Raw genomic sequence first — 17,225 nt, 5'->3', positions numbered from 1 at the left:
GGTGTAACTATCCCCAGGAACTTTCTACTTCCCTGTAATATCCAAGTACCTTATGCATACAAACAAACGTAATCATGCTTGTTTGCATATAGTCTGTGTCTTAATATGAAAGTTTATTTCAAAGAACATGAACACAACAACAAGAAGAGAAACTGCATGCTTTCCTGTAGTGAGACCCTCCCCACTAAGTCTGCTGGGAAAATGCTACCTACCTCCTAGCAAATCCTTCTGTTGCTGCTAGGGGAACTCAATACAGTGGTACCTCGAGTTACATACGCTTCAGGTTACAGATGCTTCAGGTTACAGACTCCACTAACCCAGAAATAGTACCTCGGGTTAAGAACTTTGCTTCAGGATGAGAACAGAAATTGTGCCACCGCTGCGCAGCAGCAGCAGGAGGCCCCATTAGCTAAAGTGGTGCTTCAGGTTAAGAATGGACCTTTGGAACAAATTAAGTATGTAACCAGAGGTACCACTGTAGTCAAAAGCCTTGGTTTTTACTGAGGAAAGATGGCAAGTTGCTTGTTGTCAGCTATAGGAAAATGGTGGACTGAGCTAGGTTTTTTCTAAAGTTGACAGAAAGTGACCCCATAGTGTTCTGTAATAGTATAAAATACATTTGAAAGCATTTCCATGAATTTCAGAACTCCCCGTTTCCTCTTAAATTATTTTTCTTCAGCTTAGGTCACGTCAGCTTCACACCTTGTTGCTGGTTCAGGTACAATGAAAAATCACAACAATAAAAATAATGCAATAGCCTGCTAAGTGTTTAGACCTGTGTTGGAAGCAACCTGCCTTTTCTCCAAAGCAGCAGGGTCTAATGCGGAAATCCTTTCTCTGTTGAAGTCATGGATCCAAACCACTGCGATTGTAGTCTACCTTCCTCTTGTGAGTGACATGGGCCTTCTTGAGTGTCCATATGTCTGGAGCAGTAGCAGTCACCTCAGTTCAGTCAAAAGCATCTGCTAGAGGCCTTGAAGCAGGATGGATTTTTGTGCATGATAACATGTCCTACAGTCAGCAGGGGATAGAAAAAGGAGACAAGCAACAGGTGCAAATGTTCAACCAGGGCCAGCTTTCTCTCCATCTGTAGCATGGCTGCTTCTATAACACTCTAGCAGATTTCAGCGGTTGAAAAATCTATTTACAGTTCTGCAGTTCAGATCCTCCTTTCTTATTGCTTCTCTCACCTCTTTCTGCATCATAGGAGGAACACGCAGCCAAAGCACCAATGTTGCCTGTTAGGAAGAAATCTCTCTCTCTCTTTCATGGGCTGGAAAGCCCCACCTTACCCTCATGTGTCATAGATGCCCTGGAGGTAACCCAAAGTGCTGGGTAGCAAGTGTGGCCTTTAATGGCATCAGATTGAATACCGGTCGATGCCTGTAGAAGGGAATGAAAAAAGTTAATACCACAGTGGGAGAAGGATCCTGCCTATGCTTCTCCCTCTTTGTTGTCTGATGGGTGTGATTCGGTTGGGAAGCAGCTGTTTCCTTCCATGAACTACATATCCCAGAGGATAAGTCCTGTTCCCCAAGCTGGCCTGCTGGGAAGAATCGCTGCAGTCATAGACACAAGCCAGGCTGTGCCTCCTATAACAAACTCCTGGCCTAGAGAACATGCAGAAGCCTCACTGGATGCAGTGGCCTCCTCACTAAAAATAAATATTCCCAAATGGGGTGATCAGTAAAGTTTCTAAAAGTTCCAAACCTCTTGCTTACAGTTAAGAGGCTTTTGATGATCAGAGGCTAGCTGGTGCCTGAAATGCACCTCCTCTTTTCATGCTGCTTTTTATCATGTTAGCTGGTGGTCTCTCTTCTCCAGCCCAGCCCTTATGGTTCTTGGGTAGTCCCGTGGTTGCAATTACCAGAGAGGGGTGTTCTGCTTAAAAGCAGTTGCATTGCTCAAGCTGAGCAAGTTTGGCCCTGAAAGCCATATACAGGGGGAGACTGCCTGAGAATCCTTGGGAAGCTGCTCTGAGCTTTAGTGTTTTAGCCTCTGGTGTTACATGCCCAAGCTTATTAAATTTCTTGTGCTCCATCATAAACTAGATAATCGGGAGCCAAAACCAGTCGGTTGAGTGGCAATCCTAAAAGTAACTCAGCCAGAAGTTAGGTGCAGATCGAACTTACTTGCAGTTTCTTAGCTGCCTTTCAAGCATTGTACTGGGAGTGGGGGGTTCTGCAGCAAAAAAATGGCTTAGGATTTTGGCTAAGCAGCTCTATCCCACTGATTTATTCTGCAGTGAATTATACTTGAGGCAACTTGCATTTCCTTATATCAGGCCTAGGAAATGTGTGGCCCTCCTAGATGTCCTACACCACCTCCCATCATCCCATACTGTTCCCCATGCTGGCTGAGGGCTGATCTGACTTGGAAAGTCCAACAACATCATGAGGACTGCACGGGTAAGCCACCCCCTCTATGGCATGGTGGCTACAGGCGCTGACCAAAGAGATGCTACCCTACACAGACCACGGACAGATCCACCCCAGCTTGCGTACAAACATGTAGGAGCACAGATGCAGCCGTACACACAGCTAGTTGCGGGAAGGTGGCAACACAGTGAACCAGAGAGCCCATGGCATCAGGCAAGAACAAGGGAGATCATTCAGACTCAAGCCCAGTGGAACAAGGCAACAAGAAGCCGTAGGTGGTGGCAGCCTGTGTACCTGTGGCCAGAGCCTCTCCTGGAAGCCACATCAGCCAGAATTGTGTGCTTTTGGGGGGAATTGAGTGGTAAACGCAAGAGGAAATAATAATGTGGTTGCTATAACAACTAATGGATAGTCTAGGTTGTGCACCAGCCACGCAAGGCATGAGACTGATCTACCCCCCTCCCCACCCTTTATAGCTTATGTCAAGATGGGAGGAGAAAGTTCCTTAACTCTTTTTTCTAGCTGCTGTGCTCATCCATCACTGAGATGCTCCTATGCAGGTGGAAGAGTGAGAGAAAGCTGACGATGCCCCCCAAAACTTGTAGATAATGTAATAAAAGTAGCAGAAGCTGGATCCTGCAATAGTAAACTACTATACTGTCCCCGCTTCCCACAATGGTAAGGGAAGCCTTGTTGCAAGGGAGATTGATGAGCCCTTTAAATTAGAGAGATTAAATATTAATTTACGTAAAATTAACTGGGAATAAAAAGAATGGAAGTAAGAGAAGAAGCGAACGTAAAGGGAACAAAGAGAAGGGATTAAAGAAGCAGGCTGTTTCTGGCAGGGGAAAGTAGGATACAAGTTAAGTGTGAAAGGAGATGGGGAGAAGAAATGAGAGATTATGAAAAATACTTTTTTGAATGGCATGTGTGTGTGTGTGTGTGTGTTTTTGGGGGGAAAGAGGTATGTGCAGATAAAATGCCTTCTCCCCTTTTAGCCTCTAGCTCAGCAAATTCTGCCCATAAAGGAGAGGCTGAGTCATGGTAACTCCAATATTTATACTTAGCTTGAGGAAAGCTGAACTATGGAACTCCTTGTCACAAGGAAACCACTTTGGCAGAGAATTTAGCAGGTTCCAGAAATGGATTAGATACCAGTGAACAATTATGCCAGATGATTAGAATAAACTCTGCCTCCATTCACCACCATTCTATTACTGGCTCTGCCATTTTGTGTTTGGTAGGCCTCTCAGGTGGTTGCTGGGGGGTAGAAAGCATGAGAACTCCTGAGTTAGAAGTCAGAGAAGAAATCACAGCAGATGAGTAAAAATAGTTTACAAGACATGGAAGGGGGCAGGGGGAACTCTTCTGAGATACACAGTGGCTGAATTTCTGATGGGCAGATTTGAAGTCACAGGAGAGCTTTCAGATAAAGGGGGGAATTTGGGGGTGGGGAACTGTGGCTGTGTGTGCTTTATCCACTGAATATCATATTTTTCTATTGCAACCTTTGCAACCTTTAAAGGCTAGGCTTAACAGCTGACCTGACACTCTACCTGCCCCCAAGCTGTAACTGCCTCTGTGCCTTTAGCAACCACAACAGGTAAATAAATCAGCTGGGGTGACTACAGGGCATGGGAAGTAACATAACCCCCAGCTCATGTTACCCAGTGAACTGGTTGTTACTGAAAAACCACCATTTCCCTGTGATAAGATCTGTGCTAGGGAAATGCAGTGGAAAAGCAGGGTTTTATCATTTCAGTTGGAAATGAATCTAACATGCAGCACATCTACTAACACTCTGCCAAAAGAAATTTACATATATGTGAGACATACACCAGCTTTCCCACTACACAGCTGCTTAGTTTTCTGAATGCAGAGGGTTCCTCTGATGCCGTCCAGTTCTATAACCAGCTCTTCCCATGCAACAAAACACTTCCAACAATTGGTGTGCCGTGCTAGCACCAAGGAATGTGAAAAAGAGTAAGGAGAAAATCCGAATGGATTAGAGGTGGAATGAGGAGCTGCTGATTTTAAAGGTTTAAGCACAGCTTTGATGTATCAGGAGGCCTCTCTCTTGCCAGAAGCTGGAACCCTGCCTGTGTGTGTCTGAGCAGCCCCCTAATAATCATAATCATAATCATAATCATAATCATAAATAATGTATTAAATTTGTATACCACCCTTCATCTGAAGATCACAGGGCAGTTCACAACATAAAAATAAATGCAAAATACATAATAAAAACAAAACCATAAGCCCCCCTCCCACAAACACATTAAAAAAGACATAGAATGTTAATCAGCCAAAGGCCTGGTTAAAGAGAAACGTTTTCACCTGCTGCCTGCATATATGTAATGAAGGTGCCAGGTGAGCCTACCCGGGGAGCCACTGCAGAAAAGGCCCATTCTTGTATTGCCACCCTGTGGCCCTCTCATGAAGAGGTTCCTCCTACAAGGCTATGCTGTGTTTACGATCCATAGCATTGGCCTCCCTTCCAGGCTGGGTGTTTGGTTCTAGACAGACAGAAATACAGACCTGGCTTGGCCGGACGGACAAGAGAGACCCAGCAGCAAGGCAAAAACGAGCAGCAGGGCAGAGGCTAGAGAGGCCAAGGCATGGGGCCTACCTGAGCTGGAGAGAAGCGGAGGAAATGGAGGGTACAAATGGAGGAAGGATGGAGCGTCAGGCGGCTTAAGAGTTTAGGGCATCGATACCTGCAGGCGTGAGAACCAGGGCTTGGAGAATGTCAGAGAGGGACACGATCCCCCGCGGGGTTTTCTTCTCATCCACCAGAACCAGACGATGGACCTGCCAGATGAGTGAGCCACACACCATCACGGAGAGAAGAGTATGGTAACAGGATGAGCTGAGATGAGTGCTTGACATCCACAGGGCTAGAGTTACCCCTCCCTCCTGAGGCAAACCTCAGAAACGTTTCCCTTTGGTGGCATAATGCTATTATTATTATTATTATTATTATTATTATTATTAACATTATCACCATCCTAGTACAGCAAGATAGCCAAGGAACAGGGCATTCTGGGAAAAGTTACAATTAAGAGTGGCAGGCAGGAAAGTTAAAGCTGGGTGCTGTTGTGCTGCCTATTAGCCTTTAGTTGCAGAGGAGCAACTGTGCTGTACAGAAAATAAGTCTGGGGCTGCTTCCCACATTATAATTTTTTAAGGTATGTGTGTTTGCATATGGAAACACCTGTTTGCCTCTAGAATGAGGAATCTGTGACCCTCTAGGTGTTTTTGCTGAACTACATTACCCTTCATCCCTGACCATTGACCATGCTGGCTGGGGCTGATGGGAATTGGGGTCCCAACGCTTTGTGAAGGACCACAGGTTCCCCATTGGTTCAGTAAATCATTACACGCAACAGATAGATATTTCCCACCATATGCATGAGACCTGTATGTGCAGCAGGGAGCTGGGACTTGCCATGGCTTCCTGCTGTATGGCAGCAAACAGCTGTTTTCTCTCATATAACATGTGAAGCAGCCTTTAGGTGTCCAGTTCTCATCAGCATCTGAAGATGGTTTCACTTACCTTGGGGACCACCCACCTGAGCAATCTACCTCTTCTGTGCGGGCTCTTGGCTTTCCCCGTGGACCCCCTTTTTAAGTGATTCATTGGGAATAGCTTCTACCCTGGAGAAGTCTCATGAGAATTATTTTGGGAGTTTTTGTTTTTTTGCTTAAATGGTTGGAATACAGTATTCCACAATATTTCCCATCCTTTTCCTAGGGCCTGTAAGCCACTAGTGTGGACTTGTCTCTTCCATGAGTGTCATGGGGAAGAACAAGCCAGAGATGGTTACTGCTGGAACACCTATGCCAATAGAGCAAAGTCAATCAGGTGACAGGATTAGAGGCTGACTGGATTAGAAAGTGTCACTGGGCATGACTTGAGTAAGCAGAAAGTAGTGACAGAAGAGGTTTAGGCTGAACATTTAACTCCTGAAGTCAGATTTTATGGACCTGGAGAGGTCAAGGTCTTGCCACAGAGTAACTGTTACCTAAAGCGCACATTCTTCCTGCTCCACGCTGGCATACCTGCTCCTTGGCGATGCGGTCAATAATGTCTTCCATCGTTTCGTAAGGATGGCAGGTGAGCACCCCTTCCAGGCAGACTGAGCGCTGCTTCAGTGCTTCCCCCACAGTAATGTCCAGGTTGTTGTAGGACTTCTGGGCAGCCAAGTGCTAAGCAGAGACAAGGAAATGGTTTGAAGCCACCATGACAGATCATCCAGGCAGGGGCTTGGCATTAGCAGAGAATAAAGCTACCCCAATCCCACTTTGCAAAGGTGGGAGAACTCTGGCTTTAATATCCAGGTAACTCTTGCTGAAACAAGGCTCAGTTGCTACACACTGGTTTAATGCACCTTGTGACAGCCACTTTGATAAATGGACCCATCAATTTAGAATCACAGCATTGGAGACAATGTTCTCCTTTGCTTTTCACCCTATGTTTAAGAGGGAAACTGCTGCTGACTTCTCTGTCTAGAGCTGATAAATAGTAGTGAAAATTTGTATCACCACCTCAATCCCTTTAGATAGATGGAGTTCAGGAAACATTTGCGAGGGATACCAAACCACACACACACACACACACACACACACACACACACACACACACACAACTACCAAGTGATCTTCCCATCTTAAAATTTTAAACAGGTACTGCATCCCCTAGAGGCAAGACAGGGAAACATTCCATTTTCTTAGCGTGGGCTATTAAAAAAATCCATTCTCCCGCCAACCAACTTCACACCTGCAAAAATATGATTGTGCTATACTTACAATCACATCAAAGCGAGAGTAGAGGCCAACTACCCTCCCTGTAAAGAGAAAGTGAGGGAAGCATTATAAGGGACTCAGTAGAGAAAACCCTCCCATTCACCCACCTCATAAAGTAGCTATCATCAATTTTTAAAAAGTATTGATATATTTAATACGTTCCAACTAAGCAAGTATTCCATATGTATTAATCAGAAAAATAATTAAGAAATACCCGATAAAAGAAAAAATCCACTCACAATAAAGTCTTGAATAGAGCTAGACACAGAGCATTATTCATTCATATTATCATATATGTGAACAGCACTTTTCCAGGCTTTTATCACATCTTGAAGTTTATGAGTTAATACATAAAAAGAGGGTTTCTGATTTTATGACAGTGGGTGGAATTTACAAAAGTGACAAAATCTGGGTGATAGTGATTTAACACTATCTCTGAAATGTTGCATATAGCACTATGGTTCATTGGCTCAAGCAGGGTGGGTGGGATTCAAATATGGAACCCCAAAACGGTGCAGCTTGGCAAAAGCTACATCACGCAATGGCTCAGATTGTTTGATAAATGTCACATAGGGTTTGTGGAATTTCAGGGCCCAAGAAAAAAGTAGAGGATGAATTAGAAAGCTGATAACATATAAGAAAGAGGTAAGGCTCAGCTGAAACGGCAAACATAGCGGTGAGCAGAGCAGAGGAGCTCCCCGCAGCAAGTACCTTTTTCATTAACAACAGGCAATGCTGAGACCCTGCGGTCTACAAAAATCTCCAAGGCTGTGTAGACAGGGGCTGACTCCAGGACCATGGCAACGTCACGGAAGGTGCCAATGCCCAGTTCCAGGATGGTTTTCTGCAGGAATCGTGGCTTTGGAAGCATGGCTCCCTGTAGTGAGAGAAGAGGAGGTTATTTTTTTCAGTGCATTATTGGTGATGCTCCCCCTGCCCCACAATGGAAATGAATGATGTGCATTCACACAATAATGCATTATTAAATTTGGCCACAGTGAACAGTGAGCTAGATAACATTTTTTGCAGAAGCTGAACTGCAGCAGAATAGAAATACAGTGGTACCTCGGGTTAAGTACTTAATTCATTCTGGAGGTCCGTACTTAACCTGAAACTGTTCTTAACCTGAAGCACCATTTTAGCTAATGGGGCCTCCTGCTGCCGCCGTGCCACCAGAGCACGATTTCTGTTCTCATCCTGAAGCAAAGTTCTTAACCTGAAGCACTATTTCTGGGTTAGCAGAGTCTGTAACCTGAAGCGTATGTAACCCAAGGTACCACTGCAGACAATGAATATGGGACAAAAAATAAAATGATACCTTTTTACATCCCTAGTGGAGCCTAACCTCTTACTCTCCCAACTTCTACTGTTTTCCCAATTGTCTATTTTAGATCGTGAGCATCTTGAGGGAAGTGGCCAGTCCATTTTTCCCTATGCAGCTCTGCAAGGCACCACATACCCTGTTGGCTCTATACCAATAAATAAATGATAAAAGAGAGCATCGGGCTCTGGGCCAACATAGGACCCACTGAGACCAAAAATAATCTGCCTTGCCATCATCTATGCCAAGAGGAATTTGGGATCACCAGACACTCACGAAGATATGCAGGAACTTGAGGATACGTTTGTGGGTCAGAATGTGTAGGACGTTCCCTGAGATGGGCTCGATAACAGGCAGCCGATGGATCTTGTGCTTAATCAAGGAATAAACAGCATCAAATAGGCTAGGAAAGGGAGAAACAAAAGGGCAATATGACATGCCTGGAGATTGGCTCCCTGTACCCAGGGACTGTACCCATTTACTGCTTCCACTTTGGGCATCAGGCAGCACAGCTGCTCTAAATGGAGTAGGCGTTGTGAGACAGTGAGGGTTCCCCCACCCCTATTATGGACAAAGGCTCTGTGCATTCAGCTGTTCGACAGGCAGAAATCAACAAGTGAAGTGTTTTCTGGCAAGGAACTGATGAGTAAAACTTCACTCTTTTAGACCAACTGCCATGCAGTTGTTAAAAGTACAAGACTCTTTCCATCAAAGCTAGCCACACTATTATTATGTACTCATTAAAATTCTTTCCCACCTTTCCTGCCAAAGAGGAGGGATCTGTGGGAGGAGTAAGCAAGCATCAGGAATGACTTACCTATCATTTGGGGAGATGCACACCAAGGGTTTGAAGAAACCTTGCAAATACACCTCTGGGGAGAAAGGAAAGCGTCTGAATAGTATATAGAACCGTTGCCCTAGGTAAGATGGGAGAACTACTACAGGTTAAGGATGAACCTACTTCTGTGGGGGGAGGGGAATCTGGCAAAAGAGGTCAGTCGGGTTTCCAATCTATTTAGAAGGATGTTGAGTTTCTGAGATTTTGGCATACAACAGCTTGAGGTCACTATACCATATGGTTAATCACTGCCAAGTTGAAGATGATTTACTATAACATCAACTTTCTTCCCATGTTATGTGCACTGAAAGCATTTCAGAAATTGGGACAGTGATTCAATGTATAATACTTTTTAAAAAATAATTTTATTATTTATATCCTGCCCATCTGGCTGGGTTTCCCCACTTTGAAGAGAGAAAGGGTACTATAGCTGTTGTACTGAATCAGACCAATGATCCATTTAGGCTGCGTCCTGATTGGCAGCCACCCTCCAGGGTTTTAGCTAGGGGGCATTTCCCTACCCAAACAGGAGATGCCAGGGATTGAATCTCAGATCATTTGCAAGCAGAGCATGTGCTCTACCACTGAACATGCAAGCAGTGAGTAGATGGAGGAGGATCCTCCCTGAGCCTTGCACCTTCCCTGTGAGTCAGGGGCAGCCCACATGGTGCCCTCCACATGTTGGATTTCACTTGCCATCATCCTTGACCATTGGGCCATGCTGGCTAAGGATGAAAAGAGTTGGATCAACATCTGGAAGGTACCACATTAGCTACCCCTCTTCTGGGTGGTTGTGTGGACCAAGCTCAAAGGGAGAGGGTAAGTAGAAACACCAGGGACAGAAATGGGACAGGATCCAATGAGCTCACAGCAATGGGCTACAGCACATGGAATTTCATCAGAATGCAACAAAAGAGCCTGTAGCGCAAGGAGGGTGAACCTGTGACCCTCCAGATTGTTATTGGTCATCCTGGCAAGGGCTGATGGAGCCCATCAAAACCAGAAGTCACTGGTTTCCAATCCCTAGAGTACTGTAACCTAAACCCTTTGCCTAGGGGCTGGGGTGGCCAGTGGGCCCCAACTCCCATCAGCCCTAGCCAGCATGGCCAATGGGAGGGAATTATGGGAGCTGTTGTCCTTTAGATGTTGTTGGACTAAATGCTGGCCGCGCCTTGTCTAGAGGCAAGACTATCAAGTAGGAAGGGATACCAAGTTAAGAGAGGAACTGTTTAAATCAAGGCCAGAAGCAGGGAGACAGACGTAAACATGTGCACACACACAGAGTGCAATTCACCTTCCACTGCTGACAATCAATTTTAAAGATATTCAATAGCATCCATGCATACACTACTCCCCCTAGTGGTGCCCTCCTCACCTCTCCACGTTTCAATTTTGTGTTCCTCGATCTCATATATCTGAACCTAAAAACAGCACAAAATGATACTCGTGAGCAGGGTGATGTCACCCACAAAAGGATAGGATAGTGAGAGTTCCAAGCAGTCCACACTTGTACTTTGAAGTCACAGGTCCTCTTGCTTTGCTGTCACCCCTCTGCCCCTGCCCCCCTCCATCCCTGTACATATTGGGAGGGAGATGCTGGAAGCTGGTTTGCTCCAGATCTTGCAAAGGCAATTGAGTAATCCTGGAAAACTCACCAGAGGTGATCGGTAGTAGCGATGTAGGATGTTAATGAAGTCAGTGATAGTCAACATACCTGCAGTAAGAGAGAGTGGGGGAAAGAGGAAAAGGAAGAGGGTGGATACACACAGGTGTAGGTCTGGAGGAGCTGAAGCAACAGGCATGAAGGGCTACCTTGTGCAAGCCCCAGTTCTCAGGACAGCAGATGGTTGAGCCTTTCCTTAATAAGGCACCTGCAGAATTCCTGCACACACCCAACCTTGCCTTCTTGACCATCCCTAGTACAGTTTGAATGGCCAGCAGTAGTCCTATGAAATCCCAGTTCACACTTCCTTTTGCCCAAAATCTGCTGTCCTGTGTTGCCCTCCTGAACGCAGCATCACTTACCCACAAAACACTGCTGCTTGTTGTCCCAGAGAGGGGCTGCTCGCACCCCATTGGCTACCATGGCTAAGAAGGCCTTCTTTATCTGGGGACAGGAGGAAAAAAGAATAGGTGGGCCAGACTGGCAGTTGCTATTCAATATTCCTGTCTATCTGCAGTTAGGAGTAGTCAATGTGGTGCCCTTCAGGTCTTGTTGGGCTTCAGCCCCCGTCATCCTTACCATTGGTCTGAGGCTGATGGGAATTGTAGTACAACATCTGGAAGGCACCACATTGGTCAGGCCAGATCTACAGGGTGAGGAAACAGCTGCATCCAGCTAAGAAGGCTGGGCAGGGGAAAATCCAGAAGTAATCGCCCACACTGCACCCCCTTGGACTCCAACTCTGTGTACCAATTATATTCTTCTGCTAGACTAGATATTATTAAACATTGTGGTTCAATTTTAGGGCCTTAGGCCTATTTTTTACCAAATTATGCGGCTTGGACTTTCTTCCTAGTTTGCTCTCTTCCCACGATTCTACCTCCTCCTAAATCACAGCTCTAGGAATGTGATGAACTACAACAAATATGAGGGAAGGTAAACTTGCAGCAGCAGGAATAACTTGATGAAACAGGTAGAATTGCTTCATCTTGAAAGTGAGCATCTATTTGTTTAATCCTTGCAGACGGATTTGAGTTCCTATATCCAGCTCTGCCAGTGTCGTAAGAAGAGTCCAAAGGCCCACCTAGTCCAGAATCCTGTTCTCACAGTAGCCATTCAGATGCATATTGAAGACCAACAGCACTCTCTCCACTTGTATTCCAAAATAGTTAGTATTCAGAGGCCTACTGCCTCCTAAAATGGAGGGAGAACACAGTCATTGCAGCTAGTAACGATTGATAGCTTTGTGCTCTATTAATTTCTACAGCTCCCCACAACACACACACTGCCTGCCATAGCAGAAAGTCAAGTACCAGAACCTGACAGATTAGGAAGGAAGTTGAAAACTGCTGAGTGTAGTGTAGTTATATGGGAGGAGGGCAGACATGTACTAAAAGGGTAGGGAAACCCCCACAAACTTCAGTGTAGAATCCCTGTCAGGGGAGGTCACAATGTCAGGGGTGCAAGCGCTGTCTGAAGTTACTCCTGTCTGCGCTGACATGCAAGATATTTTATTCTGCCTTCCCTACTCCTTGGGAGGAATTCAATGTGACTCTATGGCAACTGGTCCATCAGCTTTTCAGCTTCCCCTGAGCCAATTTCAGATAACGTGGGAGGACATGTTGCACTAGTGTAAGTCCTCATGTTGGCTTCCACTAACAGGACTAGTTAAATGAATTCTGCCCCTTTATTTTTTTTCTTGTGTGAACAGCGTTATCCATCCTTCTGTATACCAATCTGGAATCGTATAATGAACAGTTCAGAAACATTGTAAATTTTAAAAAACCAGAAGCGTTCCTCAAGTATAATTGTTTACTTTTCCCATAGAAGTGAAAAGCAAGCATTCACTTACATAAGGAAAGAAAAGGGATACCATCAGGTTGGAACTATGCTGCTTCCAATTATTCCCAACACTCAGTTATCTGAGCTACTCACATTCAAGCCTTTTGCAAACTCCCATCAGCATCATTCCACCCTGTATTCTATTTTGAGAACTAGCTTTTCTTGAGTGCTGATAACAATTTTACTAGGAACATTGAGAGGGAGGGAGCAGAGCTGTTGACTTGAGCCTATTGGACTACTGTCCTGTCTTTGCTGGATGTTTCAGGATTTGCAACAGGGATCGGGACTCCAACTCATATCAGTCCCAACAGTATCTGGATTGCCACAGGTTCCCCACCCCGATTAATAAAGAAATGAGCTTCCACTATCCCATTATTAAAATGACCAGTTTTCTATCCCCTTCCTTGACCCACAACAGCTCCCACTTCCCCCCTTACCTGCAAGGTTGTGTCAAACACTACCAGTTTGGAGCTGGTGGGAATGGCATCATAACAGTGATGGCGCCGCATGAAATGCATGTAAGTCTCAGCATCTGGTCCCAGCAAATCAGTATCAGGACCAAACCCAAGAATTTCACAGTCGAGAGAAATGATGTCACCGTCGTCATCTTTGTTGTTCTCATCTGGCTTGGTGACTTCTGGTGTTGCTTTGGCATCCACAACCGTGCCTTTGTTTTGCTGACCGGCATCTTTAACATTCAGGGTGGGGGCACTGGCGTTCCAGCTCTTGCACCTGCCTCTTGGCATCACATCCTCCTTGCCCCCTGGACCTGTTTGTCTCCTATCTGTCACTGTGGCCTGTGGTCCACCGTAGTTGTCAGCTGTATCCAGTTCTCTGGCCTCTGAATCTGCAGCCTTAATATCCGATTCTGTAGCAACGGCATCCCCAGCTGTTACTTTGCCATCCCGATTTGCAGTCTTGGCATCCAGCCCAACAGCTCTGGGATCCCCGTCCATGGTCCTGCCATCTGACATCACATTCATCATGCTCAACTCTGTACCTTTGCCATCTGCAGCCAGGTCCTTGGCCTCTTGCCCTACAACCTTGGCTTCCAACGCTGATTCCTTAACATCCAGAGACAGGTTGGGGCCTAGTGGGTAAGGGGAGGCATTGCAAATCCAGACACCAAAAACTTCTTGGTAGGTGAAACATTTAAGTAATCTTGGCCCTTTTGACTGACACAACCTTCCCTCCTTCTCACTAAGCCTAAAGAAATGGTATGTTCTCACATAAACTGCAGGAACACGCATGCTGAGCTGAGCAACCCGTGACTTGCACAGAGAACCAGCCAAAAGCTGCAGCAGTCACTGACCAACCCTACCCCACCCTGCCCCACAGAGCACATCCAGTTAGTTGATTGTTTACATCCCTTGACAGGCAGCAACCCACACACTTCAGCCTAAGGTGAAGGCATTCGTTGATTTCAGACAGAGCCCAAACTCTCTTCTGCAAATTTTACAGTAGAGGGGAAAGTGTAAAAGGGGCTAACTACTTGCTCTGAAAAAGCAGACCCGGTCAGGAGGGGGCTGTACACTGTATTTATTCACACATTTCTGTGGCAGTTGAATAGCTTCATTATCTTTATTGAGTGCCCTCACAACAACCCTGTGAGGTAGGTCACCAATATTCCCATCCGACAGATAGAAAATGGAGGATGGACAATACTGGGCTTATCCAAGGAATCTAAGTATGAGCCCAGATTTTGAACTCAGGCCTCACATACGGTAAGTTTTTTGTAAGATGACATTAGGATGGGTTTCACAGGTAATAGCAGAACTGGAGCCATTCTCAAACAGGAAAGCAAAAAGTGAAATCTGGGTACAACTGAGATTTTCCAAGACTAGAATGATAGGGGAGGCAGTGGTTCGGATGGCTCGCAGCATGGCTCAAAAAGTGATGTATAATGTCCCAAAGTTAGTACACACAATCATGCTGTTATGGATTAGCAAGTTTAGAAGACACTCAAAGCAGGCAATTAACACCCCAAACTGTTCCCTGCAACACATGTCATGAGTCAGTCTTTCTGGCAGACAGTGAAGTCTGTACTTGAAAGCGGTCACTCCACCACCGGCAGGCAAAACCAGTGCACTACCCACCTGCTTCCTGAGGCTGGAGGCCATTGCTCAGTGGTGCTGCCTGGGAGTTAAGGAAAAATGGAGAGAGTTAAAAAGTGGCCCCTGTGGTCCACATTCAATGTGCAAAATAGTTCAGCTTTTAGGATCTGAAGAGTGAGAGCTACAATTCTGCAGTGGACAGGGAACCTCAGACTCCACCCTAGGCCCTCAATTCCCAAAGTGCTACAAATCTAGTTCAAACAGAATGCTGGAGGGATCAAAAAACTTAGTGCTTCACATATTTTCTGCAGGCAGAGGCCATTTCCTTCATCCTCACATGGCTGCTGTTTATTTCCTTCCTATTGTTACAGCTTTTCAAGTTGCAGGCAGAGTTGTTTGCAGGGAATGTTAAGCATGTTGTGGGAAAGCAGATGTTTAAATCTTGGGTAGGATAACCGTATGTCCTTCTTTTTACATAATGGGAAAGAGGATGGCTTAACCAGCTAATACCACAAGGGAATTAAGAAACAGTGACATGGTGGGAGAGGAGACCTCTAGCTCTAACAATCCCCAACAATCATACCTATGGCTTCTCCAGTTAGTACCCAAAGCTAGCATCTGTAAGGACACTGCAGTAAAGGGTCTATTGTTAATGTGGAAGCTGATTCAGGCTGCACCCAGTCAGAGACTGTGAATGACAGACAACATACTCAACCACAATGCATGCATACTCAGACACAGGAGGAAACATGCGGAAGAGCAGGGTGCAATCAGACACAGACACATGCTGAGACATGGAACAAACCCCAGACAGAGATTTGGTGGCCCACAATTTTCCTACCGCAACTGACAGAAAGCAGAAACATGCCAGCTGACAAATATAACCAGTAATTTATTTAATTTATTTATTTGTTTATTTAATGTGTCAGTTGCTTTATCTTGCCCAGGGCAACCCAAAGCAACTTACAGCTAAATAAACAAACTAGACAATAAACCCCACACAGATACATTAAAACCAAGAGGGAAGAGAAATACATTAAGAACATTCCATCCACTTCTAAAAGGCCGCAGATAAGTTAAGGACCAAAGACCTGGTTTTGGAGGAAAATTTTAATATTAAAAAAGGCACTTGCAAGACAGCAAGAGAGCCATATAGGAATGGGATACAGCTGCCAAGTTTCTCTCACCTCGTTTATGGCTGCACTATTTGCTTGATCGATTGATCAATTAAATACGTTGATTAAAAAGGTGTCCTCAGTTCAGCAGATTTTTAAACAAATAGCAACGCCACACGAAAAGCATTTTTCCTGACATAGAGGGAGCCTGTTATGACGACACGTGCTTGCATTCTCTAAAAACACAACGCGCGTGCGTTTCTCTCTTTGTCTTCGGAGCTTTTGTTTTTGTTCACCCGAACACTTGCGCGGATCGCATTAATGCATAAGATTTATTTAAATGGGCAGGAGACGAGTCGGAGCACCGAGTTCAATTTCTAAACGCGAAACTGTTACGGGCCAAGGAATCGCACCCGAAGGTGTGGGAGAGAAAACGCAGAGGCGCAGGCAGCGCTCTGCACGTGCTCGAAAGCTCCGTTCTTGACGCTCAAAGGTGTCCTATGAGCTTGGGGAGCAGGTTCCGGGGCTCAGGTAAGCCCCCGGCAAGCGAAAGCAGGAAGTGGTCGCGGCGTTGTTGCGCCAGGAAGTGCCCTCCGTCCGTGCTCGCCGGGCCCGGCCTGGCCGGCAGAAAGGCACCCGCCGCGAAGCCCTTTCTCGGGGAGCTCTCTCCGCCGGGCTTACCTGCTCCGAGGCCGGTGCCGCCGCCGCCGCCGCCGCCCGCTCCATGCCGAGGCAGCTGCTCTTTTCGGGCACCTGGCCGGCGAGCCAGTCCGTGCAGGAAGGCGGCGGCGGGCCTGGCAGCAACACCCGGGTGCGCGCGGCGCCAGGAGGGGCCACCGCCGGCCGCGCTGTGCGAAGAAGGACCTTCCCGCCGCCTCCCGGGGGACTCGGGGCAGCGCGCGGCCGCCTCCCGAGACGGTGGAGGAGGAGCAGGGCAGGCCGAGAGCGGGGCTCTCCCAGGCGCCGAGGGGTGCTGGGGCGAGGGATGCGGCGAGGAAAGCGGGCTCCGCGGCCTCTCGCTCGGGAAGCTTCGGGCGAAGCCTCCTGTTTGCCCTGGAGGGCGGGGGGGGGGGGAGAGAGCGACTCGGCTCCGGCTGTAAATAAATCACGGAATGTGCGAAGGGAGGAAGTCGGGGCACAGAAGCCTGTGCGCGGTGGGACACGGTCTCGCGGGGTGGGAGGTGGGGCGAGGAGAGGAGATGATGGAG

At 46.5% G+C, this 17,225-nt stretch overlaps 1 protein-coding gene across 3 annotated transcripts; it reads right to left on the bottom strand.

Moving 5' to 3' along the window:
* Positions 1-78: 78 nt before the first annotated feature.
* PRKAG3 (protein kinase AMP-activated non-catalytic subunit gamma 3) lies at positions 79-17,225 on the bottom strand. 3 transcript variants are annotated; one of them, XM_081876775.1, is made up of 13 exons: positions 16,699-17,225; positions 14,945-14,984; positions 13,286-13,938; positions 11,369-11,450; positions 10,999-11,057; positions 10,719-10,764; positions 9,323-9,377; positions 8,782-8,908; positions 7,896-8,061; positions 7,188-7,225; positions 6,441-6,587; positions 5,096-5,189; positions 79-1,383 (listed from the first exon to the last, which is right to left on the bottom strand). In XM_081876775.1, exons 1-13 carry the CDS (start codon positions 16,741-16,743, stop codon positions 1,361-1,363), a joined length of 1,575 nt encoding a protein of 524 aa, XP_081732901.1. In that variant the 5' UTR covers positions 16,744-17,225; the 3' UTR covers positions 79-1,360. The 3 variants fall into 3 exon arrangements, 2 of the variants coding, with proteins under 2 accessions (XP_081732901.1, XP_081732900.1); XR_014160295.1 differs by having other exon boundaries at positions 1,256-1,383; positions 5,008-5,189; positions 16,699-17,185; XM_081876774.1 differs by lacking the exon at positions 5,096-5,189 and having other exon boundaries at positions 16,699-17,195.

The sequence above is a fragment of the Podarcis erhardii genome (assembly GCF_964252035.2).
Source record: "Podarcis erhardii genome assembly, chromosome: 1".
Classification (NCBI taxonomy): domain Eukaryota; kingdom Metazoa; phylum Chordata; class Lepidosauria; order Squamata; family Lacertidae; genus Podarcis; species Podarcis erhardii.
Note: the sequence above shows the minus strand (reverse complement) of the source record. Positions and strands in the feature narration are given on the sequence as shown.